The sequence below is a fragment of the Oryzias latipes genome, chromosome 19 (assembly GCF_053564925.1).
Source record: "Oryzias latipes strain Hd-rR chromosome 19, Olatipes_Hd-rR_3.1".
NCBI lineage: Eukaryota > Metazoa > Chordata > Actinopteri > Beloniformes > Adrianichthyidae > Oryzias > Oryzias latipes.
In genome coordinates this window covers 15,476,981-15,498,867 of record NC_136255.1, presented here as the reverse complement: position 1 = coordinate 15,498,867, position 21,887 = coordinate 15,476,981, and the positions used below count along the sequence as shown (strand labels likewise).

The following is a 21,887-nucleotide window of genomic DNA, read 5'->3' as shown; positions in this document are numbered from 1 at the left end:
GCTAAATGGCTGCACCGTAATTCTTATCAAAATGTCTTTAATAGAATCAAATAAAGACAAAGAAAAAAGTATTTTATGATCTTTCATATTTCTACTCAGTGTTTTATCAGGGCCTGTTTGGATGAACAAAGAGCTGATATCCTGGAGATGGTAAATGTTTTCATATCAGTTAATGAAGGCGATTTCCTACGGCACACCTGACCATCTCCCACGGCACACTAGTGTGCCACAATGTTGTCACGGCACACTAGTGTGCCGTGACAACATTGTTCACTGGTTCAGTAATCTATCATTCTGCATATTATTTGTCTTTTTCTTTTCACATTTATTTAAGTTTCATATATTGTGTTTCTTATCTCAAATTTGCTCAACACACTTCTGCCATTATAAAAACACTGTTGTTTAACACGAATCACTTAAACAAGCTGTCTGATCATGTTTTCATCTAAAGCGCTATGCTGAAGCTTAACTTACTTCAAGACTTCGCCAATTCAAAATCTTTCCAAATTTCACAAAAATATGTGGTTTCCATAGAAAAAGGCAGTACGGTAGCTTCTGTTCACAAGCATAGGTTTGAAATTGCGTTGACTGTAGATTGCATTTTTATTGTTTGCCAAGCTGCAAACAATCTTGTTAAACATTAAAGAAAAAGCCACTGAATAAACATCCGGTCCACCTTTAGGTGCCCAACACTCATCCTCAGTGTTTTTAACATACTTTGCGTTGGATTTTACGATTAAAACAAAACATAAGCTAGGCCTGCACAATATACCGCAAATTTATCGTTATCGCGACATCAAGCTGTGCAATACCCATACCGCAAAAGACGGCGATAATCGCAATAAACGGTTACCTTAAATGTGCTAAAACAAACTCATGGCAGCTTGAAATATTGAACAAATGAAATAAATCCCTTTATGCATTTAACCAATCGAAATGACCCGTTTATGTTGTTGATCAATTAGATGAGCCCTTTTATGTTTGATGTTTGCCTCCTACGTCGACGAGGGGCATTTGGAGTATAATTTTTAAACTGTTGCAGTGAAATGGAAATTATGTTTTTGGTTGTTTTGCTATTTGTTTACATACCGCAAATTATATCGTTATCGCGATATTAATCACCAATATCGCATATCGCGGGTTTTCCTCATATCGTGCAGCTCTAACATAAGCAAAAGTGCAGCAAAATAATTATTGGCATTATGCATAATTATCTGTGTTAATTCAATAGTACATTACAATGCCCAGCAGTAAATGCAAAAGAAAACAGACCGTTTTGTATTTTTGGTGAACGTTGCATCATATTCTATCACAGCTCAGAAGTCTCTTATTTGAGCTGCAGCTGTGTGTTGTCTTTTGTAGATGCTACGGATGATGCTAGCACTTAAAGACCCAATGCACGTCCCTCAGTTCAAACATCAGAGAGGACAAGTCATCTCTGTGGTCCTTGATTTTCAGGGGCCTATTGAAGCTTAGCCAGAGGCTGCTCAGTTATTGAAGGTGGAAGATAAAATGCTTTAAATTGCTCTTCAGAGGAGAACCTCAGATTGTGTTGAATTTGACCAAATATATGTGGTTTATAAGTGAAGCATAATCCTTTATAGACTTGTATGCTTTTATTTTTCACAATGTGTTGGATAATTCCATTTAAATGAAGAATATATTTGCTGTTGACATGCATACTAAATATCTTGTAGATTTATGTTAGCATAAGTTTACCTTTATGTAGAAAATCTCCAAGTAATCTAAATAAAATACTTCAATGTACAGTGGGACAAATAAGTATTTAGTCAGCCACCAATTGCGCAATCTCTCCCACTTAAAAAGATTAGAGATACCTGTATTTTTCATCATGGGTAAACCGCAACTATGAGTGACAAAATTTAAAAAAAAAAATCCAGAAAATTACATTGTCTTCTTTTTACAAAAGATATTATTTGCCAATTATGGTGGAAATAAGTATTAGTGAATGACCTGCAGAGAGCTGGGACCAAAGTAACAAAGACTACCATCAGTAACACACTACACCGCTAGGGACTCAAATCCTGCAGTGCCAGACGTGTCTCCCTGCTAAGGCCAGTACATGTAAAGGAAAGAATGAATGGGGCCATGTATCCTTAGATTTTGAGTGAAAGCCTCCTTCCATCAGCAATGGCATTGAAGATAAAAGGTGGCTGGGTCTTTCAGCATGACAACAATCTCAAACACACCACCCGGGTATCGAAGGAGTGGCTTAGTAAGAAGCATTTCTAGGTCCTGGAGTGGCCTAGCCAGTCTCCAGATCTCAACCCAATAGAAAATCTCTGGAGGGAGTTGAAAGTCAGCGTTGCCCAGCGACAGTCCCAAAACATCACTGTTCTAGAGGAGATCTGCATGGAGGAATGGACCAAAATTCCAGCAACAGTTTGTGAAAACCTTGTGAAGACTTACAGAAAACATTTGACTGTTGTCATTGCAAACAAAGGGTATATTGAACTATTTTTTATTGACCAAATACTTATATTTAACCATAATTAACAAATAAATATGTTTATGTTCGTAAGTAGACTTACTTTACATTAGTAATGTGTTGCATATTGTTGTTAAGCTGGTATGAAAAGCAGCTTTTCTTTATGTCAGAATTAGCTGATTCACGTTGATCGCGAAAAAACCCTTTGACGGTTTGTAAGAGTGTGTAATTTAGATATCCCTGGTGCCATCCCTGATTTTAAAGGGTCAATATCATTTTATGAATTTATGAGTTTCAAATTATTTTTCTCATTGAATGAGCTGTAATTAATTCCACTATCTAAGGAAAACTTGGTGTTCTCCTCTTCTGTATTTCCAAATGAACTTAGCTGCTGTTTATATTTTTAAATGCAGAGCATTCTAAAGGTCTGCGTTTTCCAACGCTTTTTGTAAATATTGGGAATAAATTGAGCAAAGGGTTGCTGGGCAAATACATTTTTAAAGAATCCTGTGAGTATAATGACTATTTTTAGCTCCATATTCTTGTCGTATTAAGGTGCTCGCTATCTTATTTTTGGGGTGCGATTTCTTTGCTAAATATAAAATCCCGGGGCCAGAAATCAAACCTAAGAGGCATTTGTTCTGAAGTCTCCTTTTTCATTGTTCACTGTGATCTCTTCCAAAAGGCTTTCTTTCATTTAATTGCATAATTACGCCTTACAACTCCTATAGTGGAGAGCTGGAGCTCACAGCATGTCTTCAAAAGCCAACCTTTTATATATAAGTAGAAAAAAAATAAAATGTAAAGATGTTTCTGAGAAGTCTGTGTGGCCCCTAAAGCAACATCAAATCCTTTTCTGAATATCACAGACTCAGAGCTCACTTAAAAGGTTTTTAGAAATCTCTAAGTATGCTGTCTATTTCTGAAAGGGCTTCTCTGAGCTCATGAGTAATTTGCACGTACGTATGTTTTTAAAATGCATTTCTCTGTATACATTCACCATAAAACTTCTAAGGTGAAAGACTCAACAATAAGGAGGTTCGGAATTTGGGTTGGCTCGGCAACGGCACACACTGATTAGATTTTCTGATGTCTGGAAGCTAATTAACTTCACCTTTTCGTAAGTCCACTCCTTCTACTGTTTATTTATTTTCCACTTTTCAACTGTCTTCCTCTCAGTCTCTAACTCCTACTAGGTGTTGGCGAATAAGATAGTTTAAGAGAAGAATGGCTGAATGAGGAAAAAAAAATGGACATCATTAGATTTTAAAACAGTGACCCTCATGCTAATTAACAGAATTGACTTTAGGCTTGCGTCCCTTCTCTCCTCTCCTCTGCTGGCAGTAGTCCAGCTTCACACTCCAAGGAGAAAGGACAGGACACATTTGGATCAGTGTGTCTTTGAAGAAGAATGGCCCCTTACCTGTAAATAATGCATGCGCTGTTCCGGCATGTGTCACAGTTGGCCGTGTCCTGTCCGGTTCGATAGGAGAGTCTGCGGAACAGATAAGAGTCTTAAATGAGTAATTACAGGACTTGTTAAGCTGCAGCAACACACCTTCCTTTCTCATCTTGTTTGTCATCGCTCGTTAGCAAGGCTGAAGTAAATGAGGGTTATGAGGAGTCGCTCAGCCTCCAGAGTGGCCTCTGTCCCGCTGCCAGGGCGGACGGAGCGCAGTGTCAGCAATTAGTTGCAGTTCATTTCTTGGAGGTCAACGCAGGTAAAGTTGTGCACATCGTGACTTTGTGGGAATACAACCATCAAAGTCGTTTAGGTAGGAGTCTAAAATGCACCAGATTTATACTTCAAAATATTTGAATGCTTATCAACTTGAATAATTAGTGCTTTTTTATGATCATTCATATTTGAAAAACAAATCTTCAGATTTCATCAGAACAACAGCAAAACGTCAAAATGATAAATTACATGAACCTAATTAAACTTATAATTAGAAATTAGAGTTGTAATGAATTAACTCCTAATTACACTAGCCAGAGAAGATATGTTATTAAAACTTCAACATTGAGTTTAATAAAAGTTGATTATTTAAAAAGCTAGTTAGCTGAGAGAATGTTCAAAACGGGTAATAGTATGAAAAAATAATTTTTAAAATGTTTTTTAACAATTGTATTATGTTGTAGACTTTGTAAATGCCTTTATTTTCATCGTTTACTTAAAGATGTTGACTCAAAATTGGTTCTGGAGAGTAAAAGATTTTTCAATATTTTATTTTGACCATATTTTTAATAAGTTATGATTATGAATGCTGCACATTTTCCTTTAGAAAGTTTTAAATTAGGATTTTATTTACTTATGAAGCTTCATTTCCTTAACTATGTTTAAACTGAGAATTCTTAAAGTGCATTTAGCCAATGGTGTTCACCCAGAACAAGCAGGGAGTTTCGTCAAAGATCTTTGTGATATTTGTGAAGTTTATAAATGCCTGTAGATGTAGATTTTTCTCCTACTGTTTCCCAGCGCATGTCCGCCACCTAAAGTGGGAAGAGGCTTAGAATCAAATGTCAAAGTGCTGCAAATCTTTGAATCTTGCTCCAGGCTTTTACAGCTCTGTGTCGGTATATATGAAAGACTTAGTTTCACATAAATCCAAACCATAATCATTAATTCCTCCTCCGTGATCAGTTTTCAAATGGTTGGCTTTTCTGTGAATCAAAGGGGACGTCATCCAAATGATGATGATTCTCTTTCGGCTTTTCCCATCAGGGGTCGCCACAGCGAACGAGTCGCATGGTAAACTTGGCAATGTTTTACGCCGGATGCCCTTCCTGACGCAACCCTCTCAAAGCAACCGGGCTTGGGACTGGCACAGAAGCAGAGAAGGGAGTCTTGAGAGTCTTCTGGAAACAAACTTTCACTGGTTGATCTTATATCATTTCCCAGAAATGCTTTAATGTTTCATTTTTAAAGGTGAAGGGATTTTTAATCCTTATATTTTAATCTTTTTATTAGGAAACTAGTATTTCTTTCTCTCCACCCTTCTTCCCAGGCTGCCTTGTGGTAGCACCACTGAAATTAAAACCCCTTTCCCAAACTCTTTTTTTTTTTTTAATCTAATATACCGGTACTCGTTCTCACATTGATGGGTTAGAGATGCTGATATGAGGAGTTTTTTAGTTGGTGGTATCCATAAGGAGGAAAAGTGCAAAGGGAAAGCAAGTTTGCGCCTTGCTCAATTATTTAAAAAATATAATTAAAGGACTTTCCGTTCACAGTTAAACGGCTACAGTCCCTTTCCCCAACATGAGCTAATCAATAAGAAGCAGATTGGTTGCACCAGCAGCTGGACTGCATCCTCTCAGAAACCTACCTCCCTTTGCCCTTATGTGTCTCTGCCTCTTTGTCCCCAGTGTCTCACCCCTCCCCACCTCCCTCTCTCACACCGAGTTGATACGGAAAAAAAATAAGAGAGAGCAGTGTTCATTTCGGCACGACTCCCTGGGGAGAGGGAAACCAAAAGTGCCATTAACGGGATATTTATACACCCAGTCCCCCCTTTGCGCTGCCAGGAGAGCTCTCCCAAAGGTCAGTGAGTGGGTGGTTGTCCAGTGGCATGAAAACAAGCGCTCGCCCAGTGCTAATAGACAAGCTAGCTATAAGTCACAGAGAGCGTGATTAATTGGCTCTGTGTGGCCAAAAAGTTGTAATGATGCAGCACTACTTTCCAGCTTTGTGCTTTGGATCTAACATATAATTCTTTATCGAGCTGAGCTACATATTTGTCCTATAGATGGTGGGCAAGGCTGAACCACATAAATAATGTTTGAGCGCTTGAATTTATGGGAAGCAAGGTGTTCATGATTTTTTACCCTTAAATAACTAGACATTACTTTCTCCTTTAAAATACAGAAGATATTAGAAAAGGTATGGATTTTTATTTTGTTTTTTTGTGTGGATTCAGTGGACGTTCTGCTTTTTTTAAGTTTTAGTGTGAGAGCTCTCTGTTTACATGCTCTCCCACATTCCCCACCTAACATTAGCAGTGCAACAAAGATGGTGAGTAAAAGATTTGAGGGAGCCAGCTTGGACAAGGAAAACAAAGGCGTACATGGATCTAGTCGTCTACAAGCAGATGCTTCAAAATGGAGCTAAGCAGAGAGTTTGCGTCACTCCCATCATGTTGTCTACGTCACAAATACAGTCTTTTTTAAACTGCATTTATTCGTCTGCTCCTGATTCATATTTTTGATGAAAAAATACTTAGAAATGAAATTTTAAGCCAAATGTTCTTTATATGTGTTTTCCATCATAAGAAAAATGCCATTGGAACATGATGACTTTCATTGGAGTGGGCCGGTTGCAGCACCTGTAATTTTGATGAAGAATTGCATACCAAACCATTTTTACTGTCCTAATTACATTGATTATTAGCAGCAGTATTTAAAATGAAATATTTAGAAAATTCATTTTTAGTTTAATTAGCTGAAAAACTTACGTCCTTTGCGTCAACATCTTTATTTTTAATTAAAGCAGGTCTTTCCTGTAGACTAATCATACATTTTTATGTTGATTTAGTCAAGAGCCTGAGGCTAGACATCAGAGTAAATGGCAACAGTATGTGAAATATAGTTCTTACTTTTCCTACTTTAAGTACCTTTATTTTTAATAAAATCCCTCCTAAAAAAAGCATGTTCACCAGTATATTCTGTCTTCTAATAGCATCAGATATTCTACACTCCAGTACCTTAGCATAATCTGAGTCATTGTATCTTTCTAAAAATGTTGGCAAATATAAAAAAAATCCTGAACCGTTATCTGAGGCAACACAAGATCGAGGAAGCCTGCACAGTTTTAATAGACCCCACCGGGAGCAGTCATAACACGCATATGCTTACCTCCTTTTTTTCACTTCATATTTGAATTCAGACAAGGTATATTTTGAATTGCAAAAAATACAAATACAAGTTGGAAATAATCATTTCAGCTATACTTCCAAGTGGCACTGGTGCACCCAATTATGAAATTAGGTGGCATCGTCTCTTAAAAAAAGGTAGTAAAAGATGATTAAATGTTCCCTGTCTGGAGTCCTCCAAAGTTATATGACTTCTTTTCGTAGCACTTACTTTTTAAGCCCATTGAGAAATGTATCAGTGGTACTTAGAAGATATTAATATAAGCAGGAACCGGCACAGCAAGACACTAGTTTCTAAAAGTCTTGCCTCTAATTAACTCTTGTCTTCAGAAATGGCCTTTTCTTCCTTCTCTTTCACTCTATCTTCCAGTATGTCACACACAAACAACTTAAGAAAACTCTGTTTTTTTTCTTAGAAATTACAACATTACATTTCTGAGATGATTGGCTAAATTATTTGATTGACCCATGTGGGTGATTTTTAGGGTTAACAGGTCTGTGGAAGGTCGCAGCTTCATCTTTAGGGAGGTGGTGGTCTGTCACCCTTGGGGCTTGGATGACCACTTATGAAAATCGAACGTACGATAGCGATTGTGATGCTATGTTCACACCGGGTGGTGGCTTCCCGATACTAGCACATGTACCTACAATTAGAAGATACTTGGTGGGAAATATCAAAGCAGTGCAAATGAAACTCTTGGTGTCCAGTAGGGCACATTCGCAATTATTAATACGTCCTCCTTGATACATTTTTAAAGGGTCGGCACTTCCGTTAAAGAAAAGGGACATCATACATAAGACACTGCCAAATCTGAGTCCCTGACTGGTCACGTTCAGCTGGTTTAGCTTTCAACTCATGTTCAATGAATGTGCGTTTTGTACGTAGAGTTAAAAAATAGACATAAAAACTTGCGTAGCTATGTGTGGGGCCAGTGCTAATGACCTAATTTCTAATTCCTAACAGTCAGTGTGCATGGAAGGAGCCCTCAAGGAGTGCAGACAAAAATGTGAATGAACATTTTCACTCAATGGCCTAATTGAGCGGTTCATAGACCTTGATATTTGATGTGAGCAACCTGTGTGCCCTTTATGGGTTTACCCATCTGCAAGAGCAGTTGTGACTAAGGCTTAAAGTGTTATTTTTCTTCAACATAGGGGCTGGTAAATGTTATATCATCGGGTCTATTCGATCTTTGGAAAAAAGTCCTAAATTTGGTTGTGTGTACATTAAAGTAGTCATAATAAATTAACAACAACAAACATTCCTTTTTGTGCTCTCTATGAATTGTTTTGTGATCTTTCAATAGTTGACTCTCCTCATTGGATTTAGTTATGATGGCGTTGGAAAAATACATTTAGAAAGATGAATTCTCTATGTACTGATGTTCTACTCTGAAAAAATGTCAACTTGAAAGACCATATAGACGATGGTTAGTTCTTAGCGCTACAATGCAACACCAATTTTGACACTTGGTGTAAAAGATTGCCAAGCTGTCCATGTTGCTGCGTCTCACATGTTTACGGCTAGGGGAAGCTCCAGCCCCACAGTGACCCTAACCAGACTGGTGCAGAGGATGGTTATAATGGCAGGCTAATGTTGTGTGAATAAAATGAAATTAGAATTCTCCTCTGGATCGTTGCACTCCCAACATTCAGGACAGGAAATTTGTATTGGAAAGACAACTGTGCTTCTGTCGCCAAACCAAGTCCAGTCGGGTGTGAATGGATTACAAAGAGCTTTACAATGCTTACTGACTCTAGCAAAATGTAGGTACTTGTAATTAATGAATGGAGACAAAATGTTTGCTTCGTTGTGGATCTGAACAGATGGAGCTGTGAAACATTGTTCTCTGATTTCCATAAGGTAAACCCTCCTATTGCTTTTTCTTCCTTTTTTTTTTTTTGTTTCCTTCATCCTCTTTTCCACCTGCCACTCCAGGTACATCTGATAAGCCAGATGTTCTTCGCGACACACTGAATATGGATCTACGTCCTGCTCCGCATGTCTGTTTACCTCTGTGGTTTTGGTGATAAAGAGATTTAGATGGCCTTTCGCTAAACCAGGAGGAAGATCATTCTCTTTTTCGACTCACCCTGCTTTAAGATCCGTTCTTTGTTCAAGCCTTCATGAATAGGAGTTTAACCCTTACTGGCCTTTAGGCTGACCTAAAGCTTTGCCTTTTGACACTAGATATTTTTTTACTGCACTCCTGGGGTTTTTGTTACAAATGTGTGGATTTAGGATATTGTTTGAGATGTAGATTATGCCGAGTTTCTTACTCATTGTTAGTGAAAACAGATGATCTGACCCCAACCATTTTATTTTCCGTATCTGAAAGACAATCCCCAAAAGGCACCAGATTTACAGTTTTTCACATAAAATTTTAAATTTACCTTCAAATTATTTTTAGTTTGCGATTTCAGATTTTGTTGGACTTTATTGACTGTTTCAAACTTAATTGGAACATTCCCCCTACTGTTTACTCTTTATATAAATGGGGCTACATCACTGCTAAACCCTTTCATTTATTTAATTTAGATTCACAACTTGATTCAATTTGATGAATTCTCTTTTTATCTGTCAAATTTCCATCAAAAAACAACCTTGTTTGGTCTGGAATATTGGTTTGCACAAAGTTAGTGGTTAAAACTGGGCAAAAACCCAACCTTCATTAAAAAAATGGACAAATACATTCTCAAAAGGGGTTTTTTGCTTGAAAAAATGCAATAAAGGAATTAATAGAAAGTAAGTTCATTATGAAAAAAATCAAAAATGCCTTTTCCAAGTAACAATCCATTCAATTTGATCAACCTTTTTTTTCTAATCTTGTTTTCGGATTTTAACCGACTGTGTTATATACGTTTCCAAAACAATCTTAAAACGTTTTTTGTTTTCACGGATACTTTTTGCATTTATGCAGCCATATTCTGGAAGCATTGCATTCTAAAAGTGCTTCGGCCCATTTGGAAGGAAAGAGCACATCACCAATGTTTTTCTTTTACTTTATTTTTGTCTTTTTTTTGGCTGTTATTTAGTGCAGTGGTCCTTAACCTTTTTCAGGCCACAGACTGGTTTAATGTCAGACCTTAATTTCAATGATTGGTCTAAACAGGACTGAAGTTTGTGTTTAAAATCTTTTAAGCTTCCGGTTTCTGAAAAACCTTTTTTTTTGTAATATGCTGCTACAAGAAATTTTGTAAAAAAAAAAAAAAAAAATTTAAAACATTTATAGATTTTTTATTTTGTTTACACATGACAAAGACTTAATGAAACAAACTGTTGATTTGTAGAAGTTGTTTCTGATTTTTAAATAATTCAATAAAACCAACATTACAGGTTTTTCTTTTTAAATAACACTGAGAACTCAACCCAGTCTCCGATCATCTTTCAGGATAAAACAATTTGTCTTATTTTGTTGGTACAAAAATCCTGATTCTTTGTGTATTTCTTAGAACTGAGGAACATTTTCTGTGATAAAGTTTTCCTAACACAACTGTCGTAATACTGCTATTTTTTAAATAGAATACCAAACATGAACCCACCATGTCTGCAACTTCCTTTTCTCCCTGTGTGAAACATTCAAAAGTCAGTCGCCACATATTTAGGCAAAGCGAGCAGCTTCTGGTACGTGGGAACAACTGTTTCACATAAATCCATATTCAGAGGAAATCTCCTGGTTTTGTCTGTAAACAGCAGCTTTGTGTTTCTTTGAAGTCGAATACTCTTCTTTAGTTTCTTCATTGACTCTTTTCTTCAGGCAGCTCGGTACCAGGACCATCAGTTTACTGGGTGTAGTTAGTTCTCTGTTAGGTTAGACTTTTACCAACTGGGACACATCAAGAACATGTACTCAGTGTGAATGCTAAAATATTCAGCTTGCGGATTTGATCATTTCTTAACCCTCTGGATGTGCAGAAGAGATGCAGCTCTTTACGTGTTATATTCATTAAACCTTTATTTGAGATGTTTTCCTTTATCACTTTTGTTGTCAGGAGCTCAAAATATTTTCGTCTGCTGACTTCTTTTTAGGCCTGAAATTACTCTTTGTTTGTCCGAGTGACCAAACATTTCCCATCAGGTTTACAAGACTTGGCTTTAACATTTGTGGAAGGCAGAGTTTCTTACCCTTCTCTGTGGGCTTCTCCCTTCTCCAGTTCTTGGATCACCCCAAGCAGCACCTTGATGGTCTCTTGGCTGGAGCTGATGAGATTTTCCATAGCCTGAAGCTGTGCTTTCACATCCCCGTCCTGATTTATAGGCACTATTTGCTTACAGGTGTCTAGTGTTTGGTCAGGTGGTGGCCTGTCAGCTGCTCCACCTGTGCACGGCGACAGGGAGTCCTCCATGCCCCGTAAAGGCCGGGACGAAATCTGTCCCGTATGGCACTGCGCCTGTGTCGTACAGCTTCTGCTGGATCGTGGTAGCGTCTCTCCCGACAACCCGTTGAGCTGCAGGCCCTTCTTCCGTTTGCTCCGTGCAGATGGGCTATCCAGGCATTCCACCTGTGTGAGGGAGTTCCAGGCAATGGGGCCACTAACCCTGGAAGCCCTGTCCGGCAGGGTTTGGGACGAGCCCTTCTCCAGATGTAGCAGCTGCCTCTTGACCGAGTGGTCGGCGTGGGGCTCCCTGTGTTGTAATCCAGTTTCCGCTTTGCATGGGATGCTGCAGAGCTGGTACTCTGCTTGCACCCCCATTCTGCCTCCCCTCCCTGCGTCTGCGAGGCAATCTGCGTCTGCAGTGCAAGCCAGCAGCAGAGCATCAGAGCACAGGCCATCAGGTGCAGTGTGCTGCTCCACTGTTGCTATACTCTCATTTGTATGGAGCAGAGCCCTGGTCCTCAGCACTCCATTCCCCCCGCAAGCTCCCTCCTCCTCATCTAAATCCTGCTCAGCTGCTTTGGGCGGCTTCACCTCTGTGACAAAACTGTTATTCTGACCTTTATAGGTTTCCACAGCCGCCACGTGTTTAAACGTGTGGCCTTTTTTGCGTTCAAAGGGAAAGGTCTGATAGTGTTTCTTTAGATCGGGGGACGTCTGGACGCCTGTGCTCCTTGTGACATTTGGAATGGACCTGCGGGCGGGGACGGTCATGTACTTGCGGTACGCCACTTTGTATGACATCGGCTTGCAGCCCTTTCCCGCTGCCTGCAGCTCGGCTTCCCTTTGCTCGTTCTGTGCTTCACAGATGTCCTTGAAGCGCACTTGCAGGGCTTTGTTTCTCTTCCTCACCTGCTGCCGTGCTTCCAGGGAATACTTCACCTCCAGTGCCAGGGAGGTGGAGGGCAAGGGCGTTGTCTCTGAGTCAGACTCTGAGTTGGTGAGCATGCAGTTGCCACCCTCCTTGCTCACCATGTTTCCTGGAAGGCAAACATGGAGTTTGAGTCATCTTTTGTCACCGGACTCTTTCTATTTTAGAAAATACATATAAATATAAAACGGAGGACTTTACTACAGTAATCATACGAAAAATCATTTATTGTGTTTTCCACACTACATCTGTTAATGAATGGTCTATTTTTCAACTTATTTCTTATATAAAACACACTGAACTATAAGGCTCATTAAGCAAGACAAGAGTCAAAGATATGCCAGTCAGATTTTTTAAACTAAGTTCACAGTAACTCTAGAACTTCTTTGAAACATGCTACACGTTATCCACATTAGAGGTGTTAACGTATTCACAATACCTTTAATTGCCAACCTTGTTTGCAACACAAAAAAAACCCAGACTGATACCTGTAAAACAAAAAGTATGACTACGCTAACTCCCAACCTTGTTAGCAAACACGATTAAAAATGAGAAGCTTTTGTAAGGAAAAGTCAGACAATTCTCCAAAGAAAAGGAAGCAGAACTTTGATTGGCCTAGTTTTACAGGTTTGGGAGCGCTGTCGAGATTCTGTGGTAGGACTTTTTCTGCATGCTTATTAACAACCCTAACTATCTGTGAGCTTCTACAATATAAAAACAAGCCATGTAGAGGACAGAACACGGATGGGGTTGTTCCATATCAAACTCTAGAAACTCTTGTTTGCAGCTGTTTAGCAGCATCCCCAAAGAATATTGCCATTTAATGTGATAATAAATAGGATACAAGATTTTTTATTTATGAAATCCTTTGGCACTCTTTCTATTTTTTTTTAATTCTCTATGCAAAGAATCAATAATTGAAGAGTCTTCCTCATACAGAATGAAAATGAGAAATAGTCCGTTTTGCAGTAAATTCTGTTTTTTCTGATTGTGTGGTGAAAAACCTCACTTCTTTTAACAGATGCTAAAAATGGAAAGGACATTAAAATGAATGTTTTAACAACTGGGGCATTTTTCACTGAGGGAGCTTATTAACTAAGAAAAAAAAGCCACTGAAAACAGATGTAATCACTAGTGTTGGCAGATTGGCAGTCCTACCCTGAAACCTGTCAAACATTGCCCAGTAATGTCATTAGAGAGTTTGATAGCAGCGCTGCATGCTCATATAGAAAGGTTAGACATGGCAGCTTTCTGCTGTGCAAGCAGATGCTTGTTTGATTCTCGACAGACAAGTAATTATACTGATGTGAGCAAATTACCAAACTGTGCAGTCAAGATGCAGCCGGGGGGGGGGGGGGGGGGGGGGGGGGGTGCTAAAAATTTACTTAACACAACCACAAGGTCCTCTGCCCTTAACATCAAGGAAACGTGGAGACACTGAGCACAGTTCATAAATTAATTCATAAAGTAGAGGGTTTGCACTTGATTAACTGTTTTTTTCACCAAAGTATAAATGTCAATACTGTTATGAGCTACTTTCCACTAGTTTAGCCTTAAGATAGACAAAGTATTTCTAAAAAGAAAATCAAATAAAACCACAGAAAACATGTCAATCTTACCCAAATTCTACTAATTACAAAGCAAGTTTGAATTATATAACAGCTTCTCTACTTGACTGATGGCTCAGCTTATGATTTTTCAGAAGTGATGGGACTAAAGCTGGACGCACCAGAGGTTTAGAGATTTATTGTCAGGCCAATCAAGAGACCCTCACCTGTTTTAGGGGGCCTCAAACATAAACCAAGTCTAAAGCCTTCGTCACAACAGCCGTTAGGGGTGGATATGAGCTGTCTGCGGGAGAACAATGGGCAAACCTGCATGGGACACGCACGTGGCCGTCATGAAATATCAAGGTTGTCGACTGCTTACTGAGAAAGTAGAGGAAAAATGTTCATGCAAATGTTTTTCTACTATCCGAACTCTTAAACAACACACAAGGGTGAGGTACAGTAGGTGGGATGCAGGCAGGTTGTACAGATTTTTCCTTTTTTTAACCCCCACAAGTCCTGTGCACTTCTCAAGGAGCACATTAGGGCTGTTCAAGGCGGATAAATGCGTGCTTCATGCATGCAGCCTATCTGTTAGAAATGAGGAAATTAGACAATTGGAGCGTAATTTGTGTGGGCATCCTACGAGCGTCGTAAGATGGCAGTTCCATATCACCTGCGTTCAGCTTTGATAGAATCATCAAAATCAGCCAGTACTCCCTCCTAACTACTGACCGAGGGTTGTGTAAAGACCATTGCATGATCAGTACGTCAGAAGTGTGTGCAACTAGCATCATCCTTACAAATACTTGCCTATACATGCACTACACACAGGACAATCATATGTTCCATTTTCACGATGTCCTCTAAGGTTCCACAAGCCTTAAAGGTAGTTTGAGACACACCTGCACTCCCTAAAGATGTGGCCCGGAGGTGTCTGTACACTGCAGCAACTGGATGGGTCAACCCCATATAGGGGTGCATGTGAATAAAGCTTAAGGAAATGCACACATGAATAAAACTAAGAGGAAAAAATCACAGATAAAAACCCAGGCATAACCCTTGGTCCTAACTGTGTTATTTATTATTTTTAATTTACTGTTTGCAGTGTTTGTCATATGAAATCAGCTAACCAAGCCAAAATGCCAGAGCAGTGAGGGAAACGTTAATCACACTCCATGGGTCTCTAGCTTGTACAGTAGAACCTCTCTTAGGAGCAATAACAACTTGGAGTAAGTGGCTGCTGTTTGACATTATCCTGCTTTGTTTATATTGTGGAGTAAGTGTGGTGCACTCTCACACAGGTCCCAGTACAGCGTTCTCAGTGACTTTTAAATCAACCTTTTTCCCTTCACTGGCTCCTTCACTCTGAATTTCCAATGTGGATTATCTGTTGTTCCTTAGATCACTGTGCTGTTGCATTATACATTCCCAGGCGAGCTTTCTTTGACTCTAGGATACAGCTGTGCACCGAGTTCATGGCTGAGTGAACCCAAAATCATCACCCCTCCACCACCTCACTTAAAGGCTTAAACAAAGCCGTCCGTTCTTGTTTCAATGGAATTTAAAAGGTGTATTTAGTTTTTACATGCTTTTACTTCTATCTTTATTTATAGATATAATATCAAGAAGAAAAAAAAAAGTTTTATTCTTAGTGTTTTTAAGATAAATTACAGCCTGGTTACTTTCCACCCACAGTTACTGAGCATTTTTATAAAGTAAAGTCAGGTATTAGGGGAAACGGCAGCCCCAGCATCAGCACGATTTCCACGTTTTATAAAAATATAAATCCTGGAATCACTCCTAACCTCACTGATTGGACTGTGAAAGTGGAGCATGTTACAGGAAAATGAAGTGCAAGAATCAAAGCTTTAGCTCCTAAATCCATTCATTTTGGAAATGGTAACACCGGCTGTCCACATGTACATGAAGCCTTTGGCTTAAAGACATTTTAGAACGTTTCTCTATTTTCTCCTGACTGGTAATGTCAAATTTAGTTTCAGACTTGTGTCTTTACATCGGCTTTACTGCCTTCCCTGATTCATCGCTGCCCAGGGTCTCATTCTTGCACAGATGGTGACATTTTGAACACAAGATCATTTCAGTCATCATCCCTTCCTCAACTGCAGTTTCTTTACCCTTTCAAGCCAGGCTCAAGTTCCTTATAAATTGATGCAAGATAGTTCTTGCACACCTCACCTTATTTATCAGGGCTGTGGATTGTTAGTTAGTTGGTGATCCAATTCAATTGACCAATCAACAATTCACAGATCGAACCACGGTTCTTACTATTTAATATATTATGTTGCTACATGTGTTTTTACTGCATGAAAATTAAATAGTATCTAATCAACATTATTTATACCATGTAACTTCAGTAATAGACAAAAGCATAAACATTAGTTCATTTATAACGTTTTTCTTTGAGTTTCTTCGAAGAAAATATGAACCGAACAAGCAAACGTTTAGATGGTACATCTATGTTTTTTTACCCAACGTTTTATTAACAGATTGATTCCACGATGCCTTCTCATATGATTAGCAAGGTTTGTGGTTTATATTATTTCCAACAGACATGTTTTAACTGACTTTTTATTAACTCCCACACTTCAGATGAAAATTTTAAAGATGCGTTCTGGCACAGCTTATGCTTTCATATGTCGTCACATAAACAATCATGAGATTTTTGTAATATTCTTAATTTTATATTCATTCAATTTTTCCTTTTTTAAATTTACAACTGTTGTTAAAACAAAATTGATTTTCCTGAAGTTTATCAGTAAATGGCCTCCATTTCATATTTTGTCATTTACAAAAAACCATTGATAGCTTTACTTTGAAGATTTTCTTTTACTTCCTGTGACAGTGATGCATTTGGTTTGTTAGGGTTATTTCCCCAAATTCCAACTTTATTTTGTAATGTTACGAGGATTATTACATTGCCTGAAGTGTGTTTTTACTAAACTCTGCTATAGTTTTAAAGATCATGAGTTAGCGATCTTTAGCAACCCAAATATTCATACCTGTTTTTTCCAGAACAGATTGTGAATATCAGAGTATTCAGAAACACATTAAAAGCCTCATATTTATACAGTTTTTCAGGAAAAACCTCAAGTTATCCTTTTGTAATTTTCTAGGATTTCTTCTTACGTAGAAGTCACTCAATGCATGCAGATCCACCAGGTGTTCTGTTACATCCACACTTAAACTTGATCCTTTTTGACATTTCAGCACTCCAGGCTAAATGATGAGGTCCCTGGTTTCACATATCTGATTCATTACCCATTGGGCTTAGACCTGGGCAAGTGCTGCAGCACTCAAATACCCCCCCCCCCCCCCCCCCCCCCCCCCCCCCCCTGCGGCTGGATTACCACTCCACAGCCTCTTTTCAGAAAGCGGCATGATTCAGCACACTGGCTTAGACCACTGACCCCTCCACGTGGTGGTCGTGGTGCCTTTTAAAATCAAAGGGCACGTTAGTTTAGTCAACTGACCTAGCGTTTCTACTCATATCAGAAAACAGACGTCCAAACATCCACACACTCACATTTGACCTTGTTTTAGCCGCACGGCTCACGTGACTGTCACTCTGGCACAATGGGTCGCTTTTAGGATATTTTTAGAGCCGCAGCAGCATCTCTTAGGAGAGCCCATTCAGGTCTATTGATTGTTTGAAAGGGTTTTAGAATAAATTTAGTCATTATAGCAGTTTATGTAGCGCATCAGGCTTCATTCAGTCCATCTCACCCATAATTATAAGTAAAGCTTAATGTGGGTTTTTAAGATAATACAGAGCGTTGACCATCTTTACCATCTTTGATGGTAAAGTTTGTCTGATTCATCATAACGGCTATTAAGAAACTAACCTTTCACTGCCTGGAATGAGGGGGAGGGTAATTCAGGCATGAAACCAACAGCACATGTCTTAATAAGCTTATGACTCAGCAGTTTTATGAGTGACAACCTCCCGATCTAGCCTGGGGATCTATTAAACACGAAAAACACGGATACGCATGTCAATTAGGAACAACAATCTTGGCAAATGGGCATTTTTTCTTGTATGTTATTCTTTTTTTCCACCTTTCTTGTTTAACAGCTTAACCATTGGTATGACTGTAAAAATATTAGCAGTGTAGAGCACATTAGACAGCTTACAGCTATTTTTCCTACGCTCTTTATGTTTTTAATTTGATGTTTTTTGTAGAACTGAATCTTAACACTAAACTCTGCAGTTTTATACATATATATTTTGCAAAAATTTCATTTTCATGTATCTATATATGAGACTTCTAAGGTTTGCTCATCTTTATGTTAATGTGCCTACACTGAAGGTCAGACTAGAACCATTTTGCTCAAACTAAAACTCTGTCTTCCTGCAGGATACCATCCAATTTGATGTGAAAATACTGTAGAAAAACACCTTTGGCTTTGAAAAGACTTGTTCATTTATTTTGTACTTTCTGGTATAATAGAGAATTGTTCCATTCTGAACACAAAATGAACTTGAAGCCTGACTTTGTGCTATATGATAAGAAGAATTACTGTGGCTTTATGTTATTGTAGGCCAGATGCCGCTTGAAGGAAATGGGTCGCAGTATCATCACACTAATGGAAGTTTAAAAATCGACTGTAATCCATCGTTATCTACCCCCGTTTTTGTTTCCTATGCCTTTCTCCTGTCAGACCCACCAGGATCTGTCTCTTTAGATCACTTTTAACTGATTTGGATGATTGTAACATTTAAAGCTACAACGTTGTTTTTTCTTCGCCTTTAAGATAACTTGTTAGTAAAATAGAGTGCAGTCATATCTTCATTGTAAGCTGTCATTGTTCAGATCCATGACTGACTGTACAAGTCAGCGTTGAGGCATTACAGTGGTACAGTTTGTTAAGACGGGCAGCAAAGCCAGCAAATCTTCTGTCACTTAATGCCATGGCATAACACTGGATATAGCAGGGTTTTAGAGGATTGTCTCTCAAGCAATTGCTGATCAGCCACAATGGGCCTCTGCTCTGTTGCCAAGAACTGCTTCAAAGATTTTATTCTCAGAATCAGCAAGTATTATTGCACTTATGACGTGCTCTGTTTGCTGGGGACAGAAACTGGACAGTTCTCTGCTTGTCTGGTTCTGATTAAAGGTATTTCTGTGTTTAACATTGTGCACGCAGTTTCTAAACAATGCATAGCTGCATTCAAGTACTCCTATGTGTAAAAGGTTCTTTTTTTCTGTAACAATAATGTCTAAACTTTTTATGATAGTAGTCTTATAGATTTTTGAAAACACATGGCAGCAACTCATGAATTCAGATTATTTATGACATTTTCCCACAAGACCTACAAGAATAATTCGTGATTCTTGACCGTTTTTGTGGCAGTTTAGTAGTTTAAAGACATAATCTCAGTTCTTTTCTATCTAAAAATAAATACACTAATACAGGAAATGTGATATCGGGTACATAAGCTTAGAAAAAATTGTGACGGTCACATTTTTTCTTCATCTGTCACTTCGTCTCCTTCAAACAACTTTCTTCTCATTAACTGTCATTTTCTTAGATGTTGTTTTCAAGAACAGCTACTTCTAGCTGTAGTAGGTGCTTTTCTCAAACAGAACAAAACAAACAAACATGAAAAAAAGCCTCAAGGAAGTCACCACAATTCCCGTCACGTTACCAACTCTCATTTTCATCTCACCAAACGAGAACTTTTTTCCTTTTTCCTACAAACAACTTCATTTGTTCTATAAAGTAAGATATCTATCTAAATAATACTGGACACTCCCACCAATAATACTTGTTTTAGAGGGACAAAGATGCTGAGAGTAGGAAAACTGAAGGAATACTAACCACTGCAGTATTTCTGTGTTATATTACTTTTGTTTGTATTACAGTGCCTGCTATTGGTTTTCATGCTAAAATACACTTTGTGTAAGTAAGTGGAATTTACTGTATTACTGCTATTATTCAAAGGGATTCCTTATCTTACCGTATCCTTTAGCCTGCAAGACATCCAATCTAACTTTTATTCATTGTTTTCCTTTTCTTTATTGCTAAATAGAACTTTTTCACATCCAGACTTGCAGAAGTGAGTCTGATTTGTTCGACATGCTTTTGTCCAGGTGGGTTCTTGAGAGCTTGACAAGTTGTTGGCCAGCCTGTCCAAACATCACTGGACACGCAAGCATGTAGAGGGAGAGCAGACCTCAGAGAGGACTGCCTGCTCTAATCAGGATGCATCAGATCACTCTTCTTTTTCCTAGTCTTCATCTTTATACAGAACATTATATTCCCCCTGTCCTTTTGCGAATTCTTTCTCTGCAGTACCCTGATTGTCATTTCCTTTGTTGTGATGTCTCCATTTCTTGTTGCCCGCAAGACACACTGATGGATAACCAGAGAAGTTCTACACTCCCTTCACAAACTGTAGCTGTTTGCTGAGAAAACCACAAATGTGGAAGACACGTCAGAATAGAAATGAAGGGAAAAAATCTCATTTTATGATTTGTTTTTTTAAATCAAAGATTAACTTATAGATTAAGAAGTTGACACAAAATATACTGCTCTTTACTCTGACCAAATTAAAAATAAAAATGTCTGCGTCTCCAACTATTCTGCTCTGAACAGCTTGAAGCCTCAGCTGACTTTGCTATTAACCTCAAAACATTGAGACAAACACACACACACACACACAAACACACCAGCTCACACTGGCATCCATCCCAGGTAAGCCCAGGTGGGATGTGCGGTCTTCTGAAAACAGACAACTTGCAAAATCTTTCTCTACATCAGGACATCCGTCATCAGCTGTTGTTGTCACCCCTGGCTTTAAAAGCAGAACTCTTAATGTCTAATCTATGAGCCCACGAACATATGACTTAACTGTCACATTTACACAGCTGAGTGATTTCCCTGCTGTGTGAAAGGACTCTGAAGAGCATGGAGGGAGGTGAAGACTCTTCTCTAACCACTTGTTTTAAAGCCTTCTATTGATCTTATCAGTCCACCTTAAATTATTCGTCATATTGTCTAGTATCATGCCTGTTCGCTGATACCAGTGATTTAGATACCAGTGATTTAGAAACATAAAGATTAGATGTGAAGTATTATCCTGTAACTGAGTGTCTTCGGACAGGGGTATCCTCATCATTTCCCTCTCATCCCTTTCCTCTCAGCATGTTGGAAATGAAATAGAGCGTAGGGGAGATCGTATCAGAGCACTGATGTGAGCTCCAGTTGAAAGGCAGATTGTGAGAGTTTTTTTGAGGGTGAGTTTTGTGTGGCAATTGAAAACCATGGAGAAGTGATACCAGCCCCCATTCTCCTTCGTCTTTTCATGTACCCACATTAATAACCTATAAAGAGATGCAGTCTTCACAAAGTTCATTTATTTAGATCAGCTTACAGTTAAGGTGTTTTAGCGGATTCAGTAAACTGAGCTCTCATTACCTTTTCCTCTGCTGCAAGCTACCTGCCTTCAGAACACAGCTGTCTCCTTAATGAAAGGCTTCGTGCAACATTTTTACTTATTTTTTTTTTTTTTGTCTTGTGAGCCTCAATATCAGGGCTGTAATATACCACTCGTCCAGCAAAGCTGTTGAGAAATGCAGCATCATGCAGGGTTTTAGATACATGAAATGTTTTACTCAAGTATGCCGGCCGAGTCGCCCTAAATCTGGATCAAAATCTCCAAAACAGACCTGTCAGTTGTTGTTAATGCGGGCGAGCAGCAGCCGTGAATGCGTTTCAGCTTTCGCTTCTCCTCACTGCAGCTTTAA

The 21,887-nt window shown here is 38.7% G+C and overlaps 2 protein-coding genes across 3 annotated transcripts in view; one reads left to right on the top strand and one right to left on the bottom strand.

Annotated features, from left to right (window-relative positions):
• The window catches only part of dock1 (dedicator of cytokinesis 1), a 176,933-nt gene that overhangs the window by 85,920 nt on the left and 69,126 nt on the right, over nucleotides 1-21,887 (top strand). The gene's annotated exons all lie outside the window — the stretch shown is intronic.
• The window catches only part of insyn2a (inhibitory synaptic factor 2A), a 31,215-nt gene that overhangs the window by 8,529 nt on the left and 799 nt on the right, over nucleotides 1-21,887 (bottom strand). The window contains exons 2-3 of the mRNA XM_011488265.4: nucleotides 11,447-12,677; nucleotides 3,873-3,944 (exon numbers count right to left, since the gene is read on the bottom strand). Of these exons, the coding sequence (XP_011486567.1) occupies nucleotides 3,873-3,944; nucleotides 11,447-12,672 (1,298 nt within the window). The 5' untranslated portion in view covers nucleotides 12,673-12,677. The remainder of the gene's footprint in view (nucleotides 1-3,872; nucleotides 3,945-11,446; nucleotides 12,678-21,887) is intronic.